The following is a 20579-nucleotide window of genomic DNA, read 5'->3' on the forward strand; positions in this document are numbered from 1 at the left end:
ACAATATTGTGGCTGGAACAATTCATTAGCAACCCGTAGGTAGGTGAGGAACCTTATGACATTTCGGTTCATACTGCACCATTGTCAAATCAGTTCACTTCACAATGGATAAGATAAGATAAGATTTCGTTCGGATTTTTAATCCCCGGAGGGATAGCCACCCAGGATAACCCAAGAAAGTCAGTGCGTCATCGAGGACTGTCTAACTTATTTCCATTGGGGTTAAGGCCTTAATCTTGTCCCCCATGATGCGACCCATACCAGTCGACTAACACCCAGGTACCTATTTGCTGCTAGGTGAACAGGACAACAGGTGTAAGGAAACGTGTCGAAATGTTTCCACCCGCCGGGAATCGAACCCGGGCCCTCCGTGTGAAGCGGGAGCTTTAGCCACCAGGCCACCGGGCCACGTCGTCATAATGTTCTCGAACCAACCACGGTATTGTGTCATTTTATTCCTTTTTTTTTTACATGGGATGTTTACTGTTTCCAGCTAATGGGATATCGTAGGGTAAATCTACGTTCACGTCTGTGTGCCCTTAAAACATTATACAAGTTATACTGTTTGTGTATTTTATCAAATAAAAACCTTGTACATGTAAACCGTATAATGCATTCTCCAGCATTAACCTCTTCTTAATTTTCTGCAGTATTGTTTTTCAAGCCTTAAAATATAAATACACAATTATATTATTATATTCACAGGGAGGAGTGCTCATAAAGGTCATACACCTGAGGAAAGGGAAGTGTAAGACTGTCAAGTTTGATCCGAGAAAGGGAAGAGTAATTCCAGTTTCTTCGATCAAGAGCCCTTTATTAGCCTCAAGGCAACCCTTCTGAAGGGTAAAATGATTAAAAATATATATTTTTATTGTTATTATAAGAATAGAGGGTCAAATTTGGTTGAAAAATCTCAGTATAATTGTGATTTTTTTTTTTAGTAATTGGTTATGTAAGGGATTGTGTGTGAGGTGTAGTGGGTGGTGCCCTGGGCACTGGGCATGACTTGGGTCAAAGTTGTTGCAACAAAGTCAAATATTTTGGCTTTTCAGTAAATACTAGTTTGTTTTGTCTTCTAGTATCAAGAATACGGATTATGTAGACGATATTTTAAACTAGAATATCATTTGACAAGGGGAATATTTACCCCATAAAACCTGAAGGCACGAGAAATCAAGATATAGTTTGACATTTTTGTTGTACTTTTATGGATTTTTCACATATGATGAAAAACGTTAGCATATAATGTAACCCGGGAAGGAGGAGCCAGCCTCAAGTAGTGGTGATGCGTGCCAAAACCTTCCCTAGATGCGCTTAACTTCATTACTAAATAACTACAGTAGGTGGATTTGTTGTGTATTAATGGTGGTGGGAAGGTGGAATGTTGATGAATGTGATGTGTGTAATATACTGGTGTGAGGTGCTGGAGATGACACCTGAGAGGGACAGATGCACCGCGTCAATACCTCTTCTGATAGTTTCGTGCTGTTGTCGCCCTATTTTCTAATTTCCTAAGTATGTACAGCACCTAGTGAGTGTATAGGTGTGGGCAGTATGCCCACAGGAGCAATGTTATTCGTATACAGGTGGTCCTTGCCGGTGACTTTTTGTGAAAAAGGTACTTTTATAAATTTCAAGTTTCTGTTTATGATGACATTTTGTGTTACTTTTTGGCCGGACTGAGCACCAGTAGACCCGGAAACTTAAGTAGGTGTTATTCAGCCTGTTTTAACCTAAACATTTCAACAGTGGTTGTAGTAACCTTACAATAAACATACACAAGGCTGCTCTGTGATACCTAGTTACTGTTGATTTCACAAAGTTATGTTAACCTACTCTGGTGTATTGTTAATCAAGGTTCTTGACCTTAAAATTTGAGGCATGGTAAGCTAAACATAATTTTGTAAGCATGGTTTAATTTAAACTTTTAGCTATCTGTCACTTTTAGCATCTAATTTTTGCAGTTGATTCTGGTCTTTATTTTCCCTTGTACCCAAGTCCATGATAAATTTTAACATTGTATTTTGGATAACTTGCAGTTTGGTTGTTCAAATAGTTTGTCAAAGTAGAGTAACGTGATAAGCTCGATATTGTATGTAGAGTGATTAAAGATTTGCCTGGGATGTTCCATGGTTTGGTTGGTAGCTTCCTCAACTTAGGTAAGTAAGTAGGACTGAGGTTCAATCCCAGGCACAGGTAGGAATGTTGGGCATGTTTCTTTAATACCTGCTACCCCTGTTCACCCAGCAGCAAGTAGGTACCTGGGTGTTAGCTGACTGGTGTGAGCTGCATCATGGGGAGAGGATTAAGGGACCCTAATAGAAATATGATGGACAATCCTTAATAACATGACTTTATTGAGTTACCCAAAGTTACTAACCCTCTGAGTTAATAGGGCTAACAAAATCTTGTTCTGAGTATTTTAATCAAAATTGCTATTAACCAAATACAAATTTAGTTGAGATTTTTGTATTTTTCAAGATGAGTAAATGTTATAAGCATTTGAACTGTGGGGAGACATGCATTAGTTTCTTATAATTATTGTAAACAGTCTTAATATTCTCTGTAGCTAAAGATATGCATAGAGTATATGTATATATACATATTTTATTTCAGAATTCTTAAAAAAAATGAAGGCCATGATAAAAATATTTCTTTTGAGAAATTGCATTAGTTAGGTAGTAGGTTGGTAGACAGCAACCACCCAGGGAAGTACTACCGTCCTGCCAGATGACTGTGAAACAAAAACCTGTAACTCTTTTACATGATGGTAGGATTGCTGGTGTCCTTTTCTGTCTCATAAACATGCTAGATAACAGGGATATCTTGCTACTCCTACTTACAGTTTGGTCACACTTCACAGACACGCACATGCATATATATATACGTACATCTACGTTTTTTTTTCTCCTTTTTCTAAATAGCTCTTATTCTTCTTTATTTCTTCTATTGTCCATGGGGAAGTGGAAAGGAATCTTTCCTCCATAAGCCATGCGTGTCGTATGAGGCGACTAAAATGCCGGGAGCATTGGGCTAGTAACCCCGTTCTCCTGTAAACATTTACTAAAGAAGAGAAGAAGAAAAACTTTATAAAATTGGGATGCTTGAATGTGTGTGGATGACAAGAAACAGATGATTGCTGATTGTATGAATGAAAAGAAGTTGGATGTCCAGGCCTTAAGCGAAACAAAGCTGAAGGGGGTAGGGGAGTTTCGGTGGGGAGAAATAAATGGGATTAAATCTGGAGTATCTGAGAGAGTTAGAGCTAAGGAAGAGGTAGCAATAATGCTGAAGGATCAGTTATGGAAGGAGAAAAGAGAGTATGAATGTGTAAATTCAAGGATTATGTGGATTAAAGTAAAGGTTGGATGCGAAAAGTGGGTCATAATAAGCGTGTATGCTCCTGGAGAAGAGAGGAATGTAGAGGAGAGAGATTTTGGGAGATGTTAAGTGAATGTATAGGAACCTTTGAACCAAGTGAGAGAGTAATTGTGGTAGGGGACCTGAATGCTAAAGTAGGAGAAACTTTTAGAGAGGGTGTGGTAGGTAAGTTGGGGGTGCCAGGTGTAAATGATAATGGAGCCCTTTGATTGAACTTTGTATAGAAAGGGGTTTAGTTATAGGTAATACATATTTTAAGAAAAAGAGGATAAATAAGTATACAAGATATGATGTAGGGCAAAATGACAGTACAGTGGACCCCCGGTTAACGATTTTAATCCGTGCAAGAGGGGTAATTGTTATGCGAAATAATCGTTATGTGAATGAATTTTCCCCATAAGAAATAATGGAAATAAAATTAATCCGTGCAAGACACCCAAAAGTATGAAAAAAAAATTTTTTTACCACATGAAATATTAATTTTAATACACACAAACTGAAAAAGGCATGCACACTTACATGACACTTACTTTTATTGAAGATCTGGTGATGATTGATGGGATGGGAGGAGGGGAGAGCATTATCTTCTTACTGTTTAGAAGGGGAATCCCCTTCCATTACGACTTGAGGTAGCAAGTCCTTTTCCGGGGTTACTTCCCTTCTTCTTTTAATGCCACTAGGACCAGCTTGAGAGTCACTGGACCTCTGTCGCACAACAAATCTGTCCATAGAGCTCTGTACCTCCCGTTCCTTTACGATTTGTCTAAAATGGGCCACAACATTGTCATTGAAATAGTCACCAGCACGGCTTGCAACAGCTGTGTCAGGGTGATTTTCATCCATAAAGGTTTGCAGTTCAACCCACTGTGCACACATTTCCTTAATCTTTGAAGTAGGCACAATGGATTCCACAACTGGCATAGGCTTCTCAGGGTTAGCCCCAAACCCTTCAAAATCTTTCTTAATTTCCATACTAATTCTCACCCTTTTTACCACAGGGTTGGCACTAGAAGCTTTCTTGGGGCCCATGGTCACTTATTTTCCAGAAACAGCACCGAAAACACTGTAATAATACGAAATATTCCGAGTGTATGCTTGGATGTTACCGCGGAGGCTGGCTGGTAAACAATGGGACGGGCGGCACATGTGAGGCTGGCTGAGGGCACATTGGACGCGTCTCGGACGAAAATCGGTGAGCGGGTTTTTAATCGGTATGCGCGGCAAAAATTTTGCGATAAAAGTAAGCGGTATGCGGAAAAATCGCTATGTGATGCCATCGTTATGCGGGGGTCCACTGTAGTTTGTTGGATTATGTATTGGTGGATAAAAGACTGTTGAGTAGACTTCAGGATGTACATGTTTATAGAGGGGCCACAGATATATCAGATCACTTTTTAGTTGTAGCTATACTGAGAGTAAAAGGTAGATGGGATACAAGGAAAATAGAAGCATCAGGTAAGAGAGAGGTGAAGGTTTATAAACTAAAAGAGGAGGCAGTTAGGGTAAGATATAAACAACTACTGGAAGATAGATGGGCTAATGAGAGCATAGGCAATGGGGTCAAAGAGGTATGGGGTAGGTTTAAAAATGTAGTGTTAGAGTGTTCAGCAGAAGTTTGTGGTTACAGGAAAGTGGGTGCGGGAGGGAAGAGGAGTGATTGGTGGAATGATGATGTAAAGAGAGTAGTAAGGGAGAAAAAGTTAGCATATGAGAAGTTTTTACAAAGTAGAAGTGATGCAAGGAGGGAAGAGTATATGGAGAAAAAGAGAGAGGTTAAGAGAGTGGTGAAGCAATGTAAAAAGAGAGCAAATGAGAGAGTGGGTGAGTTGTTATCAACAAATTTTGTTGAAAATAAGAAAAAGTTTTGGAGTGAGATTAACAAGTTAAGGAAGCCTAGAGAACAAATGGATTTGTCAGTTAAAAATAGGAGAGGAGAGTTATTAAAGGGAGTGTTAGAGGTATTGGGAAGATGGAGGGAATATTTTGAGGAACTGTTGAATGTTGATGAAGATAGGGAAGCTGTGATTTTGTATATAGGGCAAGGAGGAATAACATCTTGTAGGAGTGAGGAAGAGCCAGTTGTGAGTGTGGGGGAAGTTCGTGAAGCAGTAGGTAAAATGAAAGGGGGTAAGGCAGCTTGGATTGATGGGATAAAGATAGAAATGTTGAAAGCAGGTGGGGATATAGTTTTGGAGTGGTTGGTGCTATTATTTAATAAATGTATGGAAGAGGGTAAGGTACCTAGGGATTGGCAGAGAGCATCTCTACCTGGATGCATGCATAGCTCCTTTGTATAAAGGCAAAGGGGACAAAAGAGAGTGTAAAAATTATAGGGGGATAAGTCTGTTGAGTATACCTGGTAAAGTGTATGGTAGAGTTATTATTGAAAGAATTAAGAGCAAGACGGAGAATAGGATAGCAGATGAACAAGGAGGCTTTAGGAAAGGTAGGGGGTGTGTGGACCAGGTGTTTACAGTGAAACATATAAGTGAACAGTATTTAGATAAGGCTAAACAGGTTTTTGTGGCATTTATGGATTTGGAAAAGGCGTATGACAGGGTGGATAGGGGGGCAATGTCGCAGATGTATGTTATAGGAGGTAGGTTACTGAAAGCAGTGAAGAGTTTTTACGAGGATAGTGAGGCTCAAGTTAGAGTATGTAGGAGAGAGGGAGATTATTTCCCAGTAAAAGTAGGCCTTAGACAAGGATGTGTGATATTACCATGGTTGTTTAATATATTTATAGATGGGGTTGTAAGAGAAGCAAATGCGAGGGTCTTGGCAAGAGGAGTTTGCCTGGAGTGAGTTCCGGGGGTCAACGCCCCCGCGGCCCGGTCTGTGACCAGGCCTCCTGGTGGATCAGAGCCTGATCAACCAGGCTGTTACTGCTGGCTGCACGCAAACCAACGTACGAGCCACAGCCCGGCTGGTCAGGAACCGACTTTAGGTGCTTGTCCAGTGCCAGCTTGAAGACTGCCAGGGGTCTGTTGGTAATCCCCCTTATGTATGCTGGGAGGCAGTTGAACAGTCTCGGGCCCCTGACACTTATTGTATGATCTCTTAACGTGCTAGTGACACCCCTGCTTTTCATTGGGGGGATGTTGCATCGTCTGCCAAGTCTTTTGCTTTCGTAGTGAGTGATTTTCGTGTGCAAGTTCGGTACTAGTCCCTCTAGGATTTTCCAGGTGTATATAATCATGTATCTCTCCCTCCTGCGTTCCAGGGAATACAGGTTTAGGAACCTCAAGCGCTCCCAGTAATTGAGGTGTTTTATCTCCGTTATGCGTGCCGTGAAGGTTCTCTGTACATTTTCTAGGTCAGCAATTTCACCTGCCTTGAAAGGTGCTGTTAGTGTGCAGCAATATTCCAGCCTAGATAGAAAAAGTGACCTGAAGAGTGTCATCATGGGCTTGGCCTCCCTAGTTTTGAAGGTTCTCATTATCCATCCTGTCATTTTTCTAGCAGATGCGATTGATACAATGTTATGGTCCTTGAAGGTGAGATCCTCCGACATGGTCACTCCCAGGTCTTTGACGTTGGTGTTTTGCTCTATTTTGTGGCCAGAATTTGTTTTGTACTCTGATGAAGATTTAATTTCCTCGTGTTTACCATATCTGAGTAATTGAAATTTCTCATCGTTGAACTTCATATTGTTTTCTGCAGCCCACTGAAAGATTTGGTTGATGTCCGCCTGGAGCCTTGCAGTGTCTGCAATGGAAGACACTGTCATGCAGATTCGGGTGTCATCTGCAAAGGAAGACACGGTGCTGTGGCTGATATCCTTGTCTATGTCGGATATGAGGATGAGGAACAAGATGGGAGCGAGTACTGTGCCTTGTGGAACAGAGCTTTTCACCGTAGCTGCCTCGGACTTTACTCTGTTGACGACTACTCTTTGTGTTCTGTTAGTGAGGAAATTATAGATCCATCGACCGACTTTTCCTGTTATTCCTTTAGCATGCATTTTGTGCGCTATTATGCCATGGTCACACTTGTCGAAGGCTTTTGCAAAGTCTGTATATATTACATCTGCATTCTTTTAGTTGAGACAGACAGGAGCGACCTGTTCTAAACCCATGTTGCCCTGGGTTATGTAACTGATGGGTTTCTAGATGGGTGGGTATCTTGCTTCTTAGGATCCTTTCAAAGATTTTTATGATATGGGATGTTAGTGCTATCGGTCTGTAGTTCTTTGCTGTTGCTTTACTGCCCCCTTTGTGGAGTGGGGCTGTGTCTGTTGTTTTTAGTAACTGTGGGATGACCCCCGTGTCCATGCTCCCTCTCCATAGCATGGAAAAGGCTCGTGATAGGGGCTTCTTGCAGTTCTTGATGAACACCGAGTTTCATGAGTCTGGCCCTGGGGCAGAGTGCATGGGCATGTGATTTATCGCCTGTTCGAAGTCATTTGGCGTCAGGATAACATCGGATAGGCTTGTGTTAACCAAATTCTGTGGCTCTCTCATAAAAAATTCATTTTGATCTTCGACTCTCAGTCTGGTTAGCTGCTTGCTAAAAACTGAGGAGTGGAGTTAAAAGATAAAGAATCACACGTAAAGTGGGAGTTGTCACAGTTGCTCTTTGCTGATGACTCTGTGCTCTTGGGTGATTCTGAAGAGAAGTTGCAGAGGTTGGTGGATGAATTTGGTAGGGTATGTAAAAGAAGAAAATTGAAAGTGAATACAGGAAAGAGTAAGGTTATGAGGATAACAAAAAGATTAGGTGATGAAAGATTGTATATCAGATTGGAGGGAGAGAGTATGGAGGAGGTGAATGTATTCAGATATTTGGGAGTGGACGTGTCAGCGGATGGGTCTATGAAAGATGAGGTGAATCATAGAATTGATGAGGGGAAAAGGGTGAGTGGTGCACTTAGGAGTCTGTGGAGACAAAGAACTTTGTCCTTGGAGGCAAAGAGGGGAATGTATGAGAGTATAATTTTACCAACGCTCCTGTATGGGCGTGAAGCATGGGTGATGAATGCTGCAGCGAGGAGAAGGCTGGAGGCAGCGGAGATGTCATGTCTGAGGGCAATGTGTGGTGTGAATATAATGCAGAGAATTCGTAGTTTGGAAGTTAGGAGGAGGTGCGGGATTGCCAAAACTGTTGTCCAGAGGGCTAAGGAAGGGTTGTTGAGGTGGTTCGGACATGTAGAGAGAATGGAACGATACAGAATGACTTCAAGAGTGTATCAGTCTGTAGTGGAAGGAAGGCAGGTTAGGGGTCAGGAAAAGTTGGAGGGAGGTGGTAAAGGAGGTTTTGTGTGCGAGGGGCTTGGACTTCCAGCGGGCATGCGTGAGCGTGTTTGATAGGAGTGAATGGAGACAAATGGTTTTTAATACTTGACGTGCTGTTGGAGTGTGAGCAAAGTAACATTTATGAAGGGATTCAGGGAAACCGGCAGGCCAGATTTGAGTCCTGGAGATAGGAAGTACAGTGCCTGCACTCTGAAGGAGGGGTGTTAATGTTGCAGTTTAAAAACTGTAGTGTAAAGCACCCTTCTGGCAAGACAGTGATGGAGTGAATGATGGTGAAAGTTTTTCTTTTTCGGGCCACCCTGCCTTGGTGGGAATCGGCCAGTGTGTTAATAATAAAAAATAATAATAAAATTTAATTTTAAATATGTTTAACAAAAGCCATCATATGCCAGCATTTTAGACAGGTAAAGCTACTTTCTTAGAGGTGTAGTAACTGCACTTTGCAAGTACTAGTGTGTTAATATTGACAGATTGTGAATGAGAAAAACATGGAAAATCAAGATTTATTGAGGTAGACATTTTGCCACTGGTGCCTTTTTCAATGTTAATAAAAACCATCAGCTGCAAAATGTCTTGATAATGTATGTATCTGTGTTTAGGAAAGTAAGATTTTGACTTACTGATGTTCTCCCATCCAAGAGCATGGCAGTAGACATGTGGTCATCCATCCAGTCATTGGCCATACCAGTTTAAAATTACTGATGGAGCAGTCCACTTATTATCCACAGTGGAAAAAGAATTCCTTGGGTAATTAACCTGGATAATCCAGTAAAGCAAAGTGGTAAAACTTATTTGTTATGGGATCCTTTCCTAAGATGTGCCTCACAGCTGCCAACTACACAATACTACATTTTGGGAGTATCCAACTACATTTTGGGAGTATCCAGAATCAGTGGCGGCTCTTAGCGGTAGTAATGCCTATACGTACTATCGTACTGCATCAGATTTCTATTTTTAATCATTTTTTTTATCTTGTTTCAACAACAAAAAAAAAAATCGTTATAAATATATTGAAAACAACATACAACATATTTTTCCTGTAATATATTTGTCAGTTGCAAATTATTTTAGTGTAAGGTTGATGAAGTCATATGTCTGGCAGTGAGCATCTGGGGGGACTGCAGCTCTTCAGGGCTTATGGACGAGCTGCCACTGTCCAGGATGCATTATACCAGTTTCTGAATAGCAAATTCCAGAAGAATGGGTATTATGAGATATTCAAGTGACTTCCATATTTGCTGTATAACTTCTGGAAAAGTGGATAACTCACTCTTTTCTGATAGTCATTCCCTAAAAAAAAATTCAGTTTGCACATATGTTGGACTAACACTTGGATTTTGTTTTATCAAGATGTTTAAATATCTGATATATATTGAGTGTGTATTTAACTGACAAAATGGAAAATAGTTTTGGAAAAAAAAAAGGAAAACTTTATTATCAGAAAAACATGTCATGTTTTTAGTAATGTAGACCATGTTTATGGTGCTCATCAGAAAATAAATTTTTCCCTATCATGATGCATAATAATACTGTACTGTACTTGCTCCCTGCATGACATATACCATAACAACTCTTAAGACACTCAGAACAAGCTCTTACTTGGTGTGATACTGCCATTATGAGAATATGCTGCTTTTTTGCCAGTGACTTAAAATGTTGCTAAGCAGTTTTTTGCAGCCATAGGACTGATTAAAGTTTCTGTAAATTATGAAAGTGAGAAGAGGCAAAAGGCTACCACTTCTAAAAAACAAAGTGTCTTAGTCATATGCCTTTTGTTTTCTTAACTATCATAGCAGAAGTGTTCAGCTCTGTAAAATTAGAAAAATTGATTTCAAATTAGATTATTAGGTAAGGTTTACTGACAGCAATTTCCTCACTTTGCCCTGTTTTTTTTACCCTCCACACTTTATCCTCTTTCCTTCAGCTGTCAGCCTGACTATTGCCATGGGGACGTGAATAACCCATTCGTGTTTAATTCTTTCATTAAATATGAATATGTAATAATAATAATAATAATAATAATAATAAAATTAATGTATAGCAGTATCAACACTGTTTTATGGGTAGGAAGCATGGCTTTCAAATTTAGCTTCGAGGAGGAACATGGAGGCACTGGCAATATCGTATCTGAGGGCAATCTGTGGTGTGAGTATTATTTAGAGAATTTGGAGTTGGGAGATTAGAAGGTGTGGGATTACCAAAGGTATCATTCAGAAAGCAAAAGAGGAGTTGTTGAGATGGTTTGTATATTTAGAGAGGATTGAGAAAAACAAGATGATTAGGACATATAAATCTGGGGTGGAGGAAAGGAGGGGTAGGGGTTGTCCTAGGAAGGATTGGAGGGAAGTTTAAGGGATGTTTCATATGCTATGAACTTGGACATCAGACAGGCATTTGTGAGCATGTTAGTTAAGAGTGAGTGGAGACCATTGTTTTTTTATGATTTGCTGTGCTGTTGGAGTGCGAGCAAGTTAACATTTAGGAAGGGATAAGGGAAACTGGTTAGCCACACTTTAGTCCTGGAAGTGCACAGTACAGTGTCTGCACTCTGAAGGAGGGGTGAGGATGTTGCATTTTAGAGGTTGACCTGAGTTGTGATATCGACACTTTTCTGGGAAGACAATATTTGAATGGATGATGGTGATGATAGTGGTGATGGTGGTGGTGGTGTTGATGATGATGACGATGACAACAATTATTATTATTATTGTTATTAAAGTAGCAAGACTACACCTTGTTGTTTATCTCTTAACATACTGAGGCACTTAAAAACCATATACTAAGGCTGTCAACATTTGTAGTTTGGAGATTAGGAGGAGGTGTGGGATTACCAAAACTATTATTCAGAGGGCTGAGGAGGGGTTATTGAGATGGTTTGGACATGTAGAGAGACTGGAATGAAATACAATGACTTTGAGAGTGTATAAATCTGTAGTGGAGGGAAGGTGGGGTAGGGGTTGGTCTAGGAAATGTTGGAGGGAGGGGGTAAAGAAGGTTTGGTGTGCAAGGGGCTTGGACTTTTAGCAAGTGTATATGACTGTGTTAGATAGGAGCAAATGGAGACAAATGGTTTTTAGGACTTGACATGCTGTTGGAGTGTAAGAAAGGTAACATTTATGAAGGGATTCAGTGAAACTGGCAGGCCAGACTTGATTCCTGGAGATGGGAAGTACTACAGTGCAAGCACTCTGAACGAGGGGTGTTAATGTTGCAGTTTTATAACTGTAGTGTAAGCATGCCTCTGGCAAGACAGTGATGGAGTGAACAATGAAAGTTTTTCTTTTCCGGGTCTCCCTACCTTGGTGGGACACAGCCGATGTGTTAATAATAATAACAATAAAATAAAATAAAATAAAATAATTAATTTAAGGTTATACTGTACAGTATCAAATCTTTTGTTGCACTTCATATTTAGGCAGAATATAGCTTGGGTCACTAGGTAGCCAAAGTTCATGCATTGTGCTCTGTCTGTGCTTTTTTGAGGGATGTAATTGATCTAAACCTTAACTTCTTGGTTATTGATATATTGTCATAACTACATTGTTGGCAAAAAACCTTGCCCCCTACCCTAATTTATACAGAAATTTGATTTGAACACCAAAAAAGTATAGTGCGTACTATAAAAGTTATATAACCTTAGCTTAAATATTTTTTCATTTTCCTCTTGACTTTGATGACTTCATTTACGAGCCTGGGCATGGAGTCTGTTAAAGATGAAAAATAATCACTATCTATAGTGACTTGTATCTTAGATGAAGATAAAGGTAAAGGTTTATTTCTTTGTAAAGGTTACAATGTGTAATTACAATTTTGGTTTGCTATGTACAAAGAAAGCCACTATCATGCTGGGGCATTTCGGGCAGACTAATCCTAATACATAGTAACTATTTAAAACTAGGCAAGAAAGAGTGGTTAACTGTATCACAATCTTATTTAATCATAATACTAATGCGAGGTAGTCAAGGTGGAGATTTATAAAAGTAATAATCTTAAAGTTGCACATAATAAAAACAATATTACAAATAATGGTTCAGGCAGTAATATTTCATGGATTGGCAGAAGTTTGTAGATGAATGGTTCAAAGAACCGACACTTTGTTAAATTAGACACATGTGCAACTCTTGTGTATCTTTATTGAGGAAACGTTTCGCCACACAGTGGCTTCATCAGTCCATACAAAGGATAAACTTGAAGAACAGGAGGAGAATGAGCTAATCAGTCCCTCAACCTTGAGTCGATGTGGTCAGTCCATCAATCTTGAATAGAAGGTCGCATAATATAACTAATTAGCAGTTGCTTTGGTTGATTTGGTTAGTATTGAGAGATAAGATGATTTTTTAGCAAAGTCCTAAATTTATAAGTAGTCAGGGGATCCTTTACCAGTTCCGGTAGCGAGATCCGTATCTTCGGGCCCTTTATGTGCATAGCGTTTTTGCATAGTGTGAGACTGACACGAGGGATGTTGAAGAGTGCATTATGCCTTGTATTGTGACTGTGCATTCTGTTGTAACTGTCAAGGAGTAGTTTAAGTGGAGGGTTTATAGTAGAATTTAATGTTCTGTATATGTAGTAGGCACAATAGTATGAGTGTATGTCTTGTATATTAAGCAAGTTCAGGCTTTGAAAAGTGGTGGTTGTGCTGTCTAGTACAGGAGCTGGTAATCATTCGCACAGCAGCTCTTTGTTGGGTTATTAAAGACTTAAGGTGGTTGGCTGTGGTTGATCCCCAGGCACAAATACCATAGGTGAGGTGAGGATACATTAAAGAGTGGTATAGGGTAAGGAGTATCGTTTGTGGTACATAGTATTGTATTTTGGAAAGGATGTCTTCTGTTTTGCTTGTTTAGGTTGTTCTTCATATTGTGTCATGCATTTTTTATTGGATTTAAGTCTGGACTATTACCAGCAAGTCAAGCACACTAATATTGTTATCACTGAATTGCTTTTTTCTATACTTTTTGACTACAGCCTCTCCTCACTTAGTGACATACTTATTTACTGACGCCTCGGACTTACAACGGGCTCTCTGACCAGTATTCATACCCAAATAATGTATATTAGAGCTGATTTCCTCTATTCTGCTCATTTCAATATACAGTACACTACTGTATAAACATTTAAAAATACGCCAGAAATGTTATAAATGGTGCAAAGGCGACATTAAAACAATATCAAAGATGGTTGACACAAACCCGCTACCATTATAGTATGCTTCTCACTTAGCGACGAATTCATTTAGCGATGTGGTCTTGGGAACGGAACTCTGTCGTTAAGTGAGGAGAGGCTGTACTTAGTGTTTGTCAGGAAATGTATTGCATACATATTCATGTTTTAGTTTTCCTCTTGTATACAATACAAGTTTAATGAAGAATATTTTTCTTATAACTAAAAGAAGACATTTTATAAAGGCATTGATATGCAGGTAGATTATAGCCATGTATGATTTCATGTAATTCTACTGATACTGATCCATACTTGTTGAAATGTAGGGAGAACTCAGCTTTGCTCATTGTATGCTGTCAAAAAAGTAACTGAAATATCTTTAAATTATCAGTGCAGAATGCATTGCTAGTCCTTGTAATTTCATTGAGTTTTCCCTTATTTTCACAGGCATGGAGCAGAATCGAGAGACAATCAGACTGAATTCTGTACGCAGGATAGATCCTCATGTGGCACAGATAATGGACAGTGCCAATCGCACAGCATTGTACTCGTATGAACAAGGTGGTGAATCATGGGCCAAGACAGATGTGGAAGGGACTCTAATGGTCTACTCTCGGTTGGCCCCACCTCATTATATGGTCACCATCATAAACAGACTAAATAAATCCAATTTCATTGAGCCCCTCTCATCTGCCTGTGATATTCAAGTAAAGCCTCCATATCTACTCTTCAGGAATGCTAAAGGTGGTATATATGGAATATGGTTTTCAGAAGCAGATGATGTACAGCGCATAGCAGCTGCTATTCAGGAACATATGAAAAGTGAGCCTCCACCTGCACCTCAACCTGCTCCTAATATAATGGCTGATCCAGCTATTGCTGTTGCTGGTGCTGCTGGTGGGGACATTATGAGCATGCTCTCCCGTGCTCATGGGGAGTTTGAAAGCAAGCGTCAGGAACCACGTAGCATTGTGAACACAGCTACAAGTGCAAGTAATGATCTGGTTAAACCAGCACCTCTAAGAGTTCAAGCTGGGGAACAAAACACTGTTGCTGATTTCTTTGCCAAAGTTTCAGGAGCACAGGCTGGCCTTGGTACTGGCTTGCATTCTCCTGGTTCAGGGCCCCCGGTCTCTACAGCCACTCCATCATCAGGCACTAATCCTGTATTGCAGAAATTATTTCAAGGGGCAGCTGCTGTGGGTGGTCAAGCCATGGTGCAGATTCCTGCTGGTGCAGCTGTTCAAGGTCAACAAGGAGCCACTAATCCTATTCCCATTCCTGGTTCAGCACCTCAGAACCATCCATCATCATTATCTTCAAGTGTTCCAGGGGGAGCGCCTATTTCTCTACAAGAATTAGAGGGACGATTTAAAGATAATTTGAGAATGTCAAATCAGGTGAAAGAAGAAGAAATGTGTCAGTTTAATCAGCATCAAAAACATCATGAATCGTATTCTCAGCAACTATCTCACAATGAGCCTTCACTACTTTCACCTCAAGTGTTTACAAGTTCACGAAACTCAGAGCCGACTATGAGTGGTACCCCTCCTATTGATGTTACTGGTCCACGCACTTTTCCCGGTCTGCTAACCCCAGGCACTACAGTAGCAATGGATATGAGGCCGCTTAATGGCTCTCAAGAATCTCTTCATGATGGGATAATTGGTACCTCTTCGCAAGTGACTCCTCTGACACAGGAACAGTTGGTTCAGGCATTTACCCTACTCCTCAAGAAAGACGATTTTGTTAGACAATTACATGAAGCATACGTTCAGGCTTTAAATCAGTCTCTCAAGGGTTGTTTGTAGGTAAACAACAGTATAATTGTAGTAAATTCATGTCATTTGGTTTTCCATGTGCTTATGCATTCTCATGTGCTAGTGCTCATTATAAGTGCATTCATGACAGTGAATATAATTGATCGGTAGTTATTTGTCACATCTAATATAAAACTAAATGAAACTTATATTTTTAGCAAAGTTTTACAAATATATACGGAATCGTGTGGGAGAAAGTATTAGCTTTTTCATATGCTGTGTATCATATGTCTGTGTGTTGTTTTGTGTTGTGTCTGCAGTAATGGAGAGGTAGAAAACATAATTGAGAGTTACTGTGTAGACTGACACCTTCTTTACAGAAATTCCATATTGTAATTTATTCTGCCTTGTCAGTCGTTCTTGGCACAAACTTTTTTCAGATAACTTGATAAATGATAGCTAGAGATATGTTATATTCATGTTAGCCCTGCTTATATCCTGAGGAAAATGATTTCTTCAAACCATTTTAAATGTGTATTAAAACTGTTACTCATTCATAATCTAGAACCACCATTGGCAAGATTTCTGGGAATGAACTCTTAAATCGCACATTTGGTGTCTCTGTCCTTTATAATATTCAGGCTGTGGAAGTGTGTTGTACAGTATAGGGCTTTGGATAATGTAGTTCATTAATTTTACCAAGAAAATAAATAATTTTAGTTCCTCAGGTGGCAAATTTTAAGAATTCATTTTTTTTTTTTTGTTTTTTTTTTTTGTTTTTTTGTTTTACAATTGTTTTGAGTTTCAGTATGATAAGAATGAAGCTCTTTTATTGCTTTGATATAAACTTTCAGAATTGTACCTGATCCATGGTATTCTACGAAAGGCATTAAAATTCTTGTTTTTATTTACCTGCAATAAAGATTGTCATATTTTAGATTGCGGTAATTCTGACTACAGATGTTATTTGCATTTTTAATTCCAAAGACTATTTTTTTTTATTGTATTGTGTACATTAATTAGTAATGAAATCTCTCAGTGTAAGAGCATGAGATCTGCAAAGTGAAATGATTAATTCACAGGTAAGAATAAGAAGTAGAATGACTGTATAACTCTGGGAAGAGTTAATTACTGTTACTCTCCTTATCTTGTTATATAAATTATGTATTTTATATTGTATGATTTTGTCTTGTAAAAATATTACAGGTATGATTCCTCTCTACAATTGGATTATTATACAGTATAATAATATACACCTAAACATGAGGTACTTTGGTGGTAGTAAGACTTTTGTTTTCCAAGACAGCAATCAAATAAGATTGGCTTCTTTGTGAGGACTTCTTAGTTATCATACGAGTTATTTAAATTTAACCATGTGAAAATTATGAAATTCTCAAGAAATAACATCTTTATTATGTTTAGGAAGGAAATTGAAGTTTTTTTTTTTTCGCTAAATTATTACCTTCATGCAGAGCTTGAAAGAGCTGATATTTTACGCATGTTCTGCAGTCGAGGTTAACAACTGTATCATGAGTTCACGATAACAGGACCAGCATTAGGGAATTCTTTCTTGGGTTTTAATTTGCTGAAATAACTGGGTATGTATTGTAACATTATTTTATAAGGATCAGTATATACCCTTTCTCATTATCAATTGTAGATCTTATCGTATATATAATTTGCATCTGTTATTAGACATGAGAGACAGAATGATGACTGGGTCTAAACCTTCTACTAATGGTCTCAGCATGGATTTGAAAGCCGCTTTCTATCTGAGACTGACGAAGTCTAAAAGGACAATTAGTCTAAAATGTACAAGAAACATGCTGATTATCAGAAATAAACTTGTACAACATAATTTTGTTTTTTACTCTGCCCTAAGAGAAGTTACAAAGGTTGATGGTAGAATTTGCTAGGGTAAAGGGGGGAAATTAAAAGTCCACATAGAAAAGAGCAAAGTAATGAGAGTAACAAAGAGAGTCTAGGCAATAAGAGATTGAATATCAGATTAGAGGGAAAGAGTATGGAGGAAGTGAATGCATTATATTTGGAGGTGGACATGTTGGCAGATGGTTCTGTGGAGGATGAGGTAAATCATAGAATAAAGGATGAAAAAAAAATAGGTATGTAGTGTGTTGAACACTGGAAAATCTCCCAACTCTTACCCTAAACATCTTGCTGCTGGGTGATTTCAACTTAGACACCTAAAATGGAGGAATGTAACAAATAATGTTTTAGCAGAGATAATCCCAGGAGGCAGCACATATGAAAATTCATGCACAGATGAGCTATTAAATCTCTGCACCTTCAACGAGCAAATAATAGAGCCAATAAGAATGGAAAATACACTGGACCTCATCTTCACTAACAATGATGATCTGATATGAAATATAACGGTATCTAAGACAACACACTCAGATCACAATATAACAAGAGGTACAGACATGTATGTGCAGGGCTCTTGACCAACAAAATGTGATCAGTTATGAGGGTGCCTTCACCAAATTCAACTTCAATAACAACAACATACTGTGGGTCAAGTCAACCGTGTCCTGTATGAAACAAGCTGGGAAGATATCCTAAACAACACAGATCTGAACGTTTGCCGGAAAAGAAATAACTCTGTGGCACTTGAAGTATACTCATAGCTCCTTCCTATAAGAAAAAGGAAGAGAAGATGTAAGCTTGGAAGGGAGAAAGACAGGCGAAGGTGAAGAATCATGGAACTGCCGAAAGGAGCCAGTATATCTGAAATACAAAGGGAAGGACTGGTCAGAGAAATAGCAAATATTGAGGAATAGCAAATATTAAGGAATCAAACGGGAAAAACTTATGAAGAACTTAAAGCCAAAAATGAAATAGAAAGAAGCCCAAAATATTTTTCTGTGCTAAATCTAAGGCAAAAACAACATCCACTATTGGACCCCTGCTTAGATGAGATAGGACTTACACAGATGACAACAAAGAAATGAGCAAGATACTAAAGTCCCAATGTGGCTCGGTGTTTTTAGCGAGGCATTAACCAGACTAAGAGCCGACAGTCTAAATAAATTTTTTATGACAGACTCAGAATTCGGTCAATTAAAAAAATCTCTGATATTATCCTAACATCACAAGACTTTGAAAAGGCAATAAATGACATGCCCATGCACTATGCCCCAGGCCCAGACTCGTGGAACTCATTGTTCATCAAAAGCTGCTAGAAGCCCATTTCACATGCCTTTAGCATTCTATGGAGAGGGAGCATGGACATGGGTCATCCTAGAGTCACTAAAAACAACAGTCACAACCACACTCCACAAAGGAGTGGGGTTATGTAAAGGATGTGAGAAACACGATAGAATTCAAGAAAAAGTTTGTAGAGAAATACGAAAGTGGTGGTGGTAGAGGGTGGTAGTGATGGTGGTAGAAGGTGGTAGTAGGTGAGTACACACAAACACACACACACAGGTGCACACACAGGCACACACACAGGCACACACACAGGCACACACACAGGCACACACACAGGCACACACACAGGCACACACACAGGCGCACACACAGGCACACACACAGGCACACACACACACACACACACACACACACACACACACACACACACACACACACACACACACACACACACACACACACACACACACATATGCATGCAGGGCAAAGCTCCTGATCATGGGTGACTTTAACCACAAGGAGATCGATTGGGAGAACTTGGACCCACATGGGGGCCAAGATACATGGAGGGCTAAGATGATGGAGGTGGTACTGGAAAACTTCATGTGCCAACACGTAAGGGACACTACAAGAGAGAGAGGAGAGGATGAACCAGCAAGGCTGGACTTAGTATTCACCTTGAGTAGTGCAGATATCGAGGACAACACATATGAAAGACCCCTTGGGGCCAGTGACCATGTGGTTTTAAGCTTCGAATACACAGTAGAGCTACAAGTGGAGGGAGAAGCAGGAAGGCCAGGACGAATGAAGCCAAACTACAAGAAAGGAGACTACACAGGAATGAGGAACTACCTGAACGGGGTTCAGTGGGACAGAGAACTGGCAGGGAAGCCAGTTAATGAGATGATGGAATATGTAGCAACAAAATGCAAGGAGGCTGAGGAGAGGTTTGTACCCAAGGGTAACAGGAATAATGAAAAAGCCAGGATGAGCCCATGGTTTACCCAAAGGTGCAGGGAGGCAAAAACCAAGTGTGCTAGGGAATGGAAGAAATATAGAAGGCAAAGGACCCAGGAAAATAAGAACAGTCGTAGAGCCAGAAACGAATATGCACAGATAAGAAGGGAGGCCCAAAGACAATATGAAAATGACATAGCGGCGAAAGCCAAATCTGACCCGAAACTGTTGTACAGCCACATCAGGAGGAAAACAACAGTCAAGGACCAGGTAATCAGGCTAAGGAAGGAAGGAGGAGAGACAACAAGAAATGACCGTGAAGTATGTGAAGAACTCAACAAGAGATTCAAAGAAGTGTTCACAGAGGAGACAGAAGGGACTCCAGAAAGACGGAGAGGTGGGGCACACCACCAAGTGCTGGACACAGTGCACACAACCGAGGAAGAAGTGAAGAGGCTTCTGAGTGAGCTAGATACCTCAAAGGCAATGGGGCCAGATAACATCTCCCCATGGGTATTGAGAGAGGGAGCAGAGGCGCTATGTGTACCCCTAACAACAATAGTCAATACATCTATCGAAACAGGGAGATTGCCTGAGGCATGGAAGACAGCAAATGTAGTCCCAATCTTTAAAAAAGGAGACAGACATGAAGCATTAAACTACAGACCAGTGTCACTGACATGTATAGTATGCAAAATCATGGAGAAGATTATCAGGAGAAGAGTGGTGGAACACCTAGAAAGCAACGATCTCATCAACAGCAGCCAACATGGTTTCAGGGATGGGAAATCCTGTGTCACAAACCTACTGGAGTTCTATGACATGGTGACAGCAGTAAGACAAGAGAGAGAGGGGTGGGTGGATTGCATTTTCTTGGACTGCAAGAAGG

The 20579-nt window shown here is 39.8% G+C and overlaps 2 protein-coding genes across 3 annotated transcripts in view; both read left to right on the forward strand.

Annotated features, from left to right (window-relative positions):
• The first annotated feature begins 736 nt into the window (after nt 1-736).
• Nucleotides 737-17417, forward strand: DCP1 (decapping protein 1). 2 transcript variants are annotated; one of them, XM_053780892.2, is made up of 2 exons: nt 737-843; nt 14247-17417. In XM_053780892.2, the coding sequence occupies exon 2, from the start codon at nt 14249-14251 to the stop codon at nt 15608-15610; it is 1362 nt and encodes a 453-aa protein (XP_053636867.1). In that variant the 5' UTR covers nt 737-843; nt 14247-14248; the 3' UTR covers nt 15611-17417. The 2 variants fall into 2 exon arrangements, with proteins under 2 accessions (XP_053636867.1, XP_053636859.1); XM_053780884.2 differs by lacking the exon at nt 737-843 and adding an exon at nt 1391-1515.
• The window catches only part of LOC128693585 (alanine--tRNA ligase, mitochondrial-like), a 146501-nt gene continuing 126913 nt past the window's right edge, over nt 992-20579 (forward strand). Inside the window, exon 1 of the mRNA XM_070082083.1 lies at nt 992-1339. Coding sequence (XP_069938184.1) covers nt 1309-1339 — 31 coding nt within the window. The 5' untranslated portion in view covers nt 992-1308. The remainder of the gene's footprint in view (nt 1340-20579) is intronic.

The sequence above is a fragment of the Cherax quadricarinatus genome, chromosome 6, assembly GCF_038502225.1.
Source record: "Cherax quadricarinatus isolate ZL_2023a chromosome 6, ASM3850222v1, whole genome shotgun sequence".
NCBI lineage: Eukaryota > Metazoa > Arthropoda > Malacostraca > Decapoda > Parastacidae > Cherax > Cherax quadricarinatus.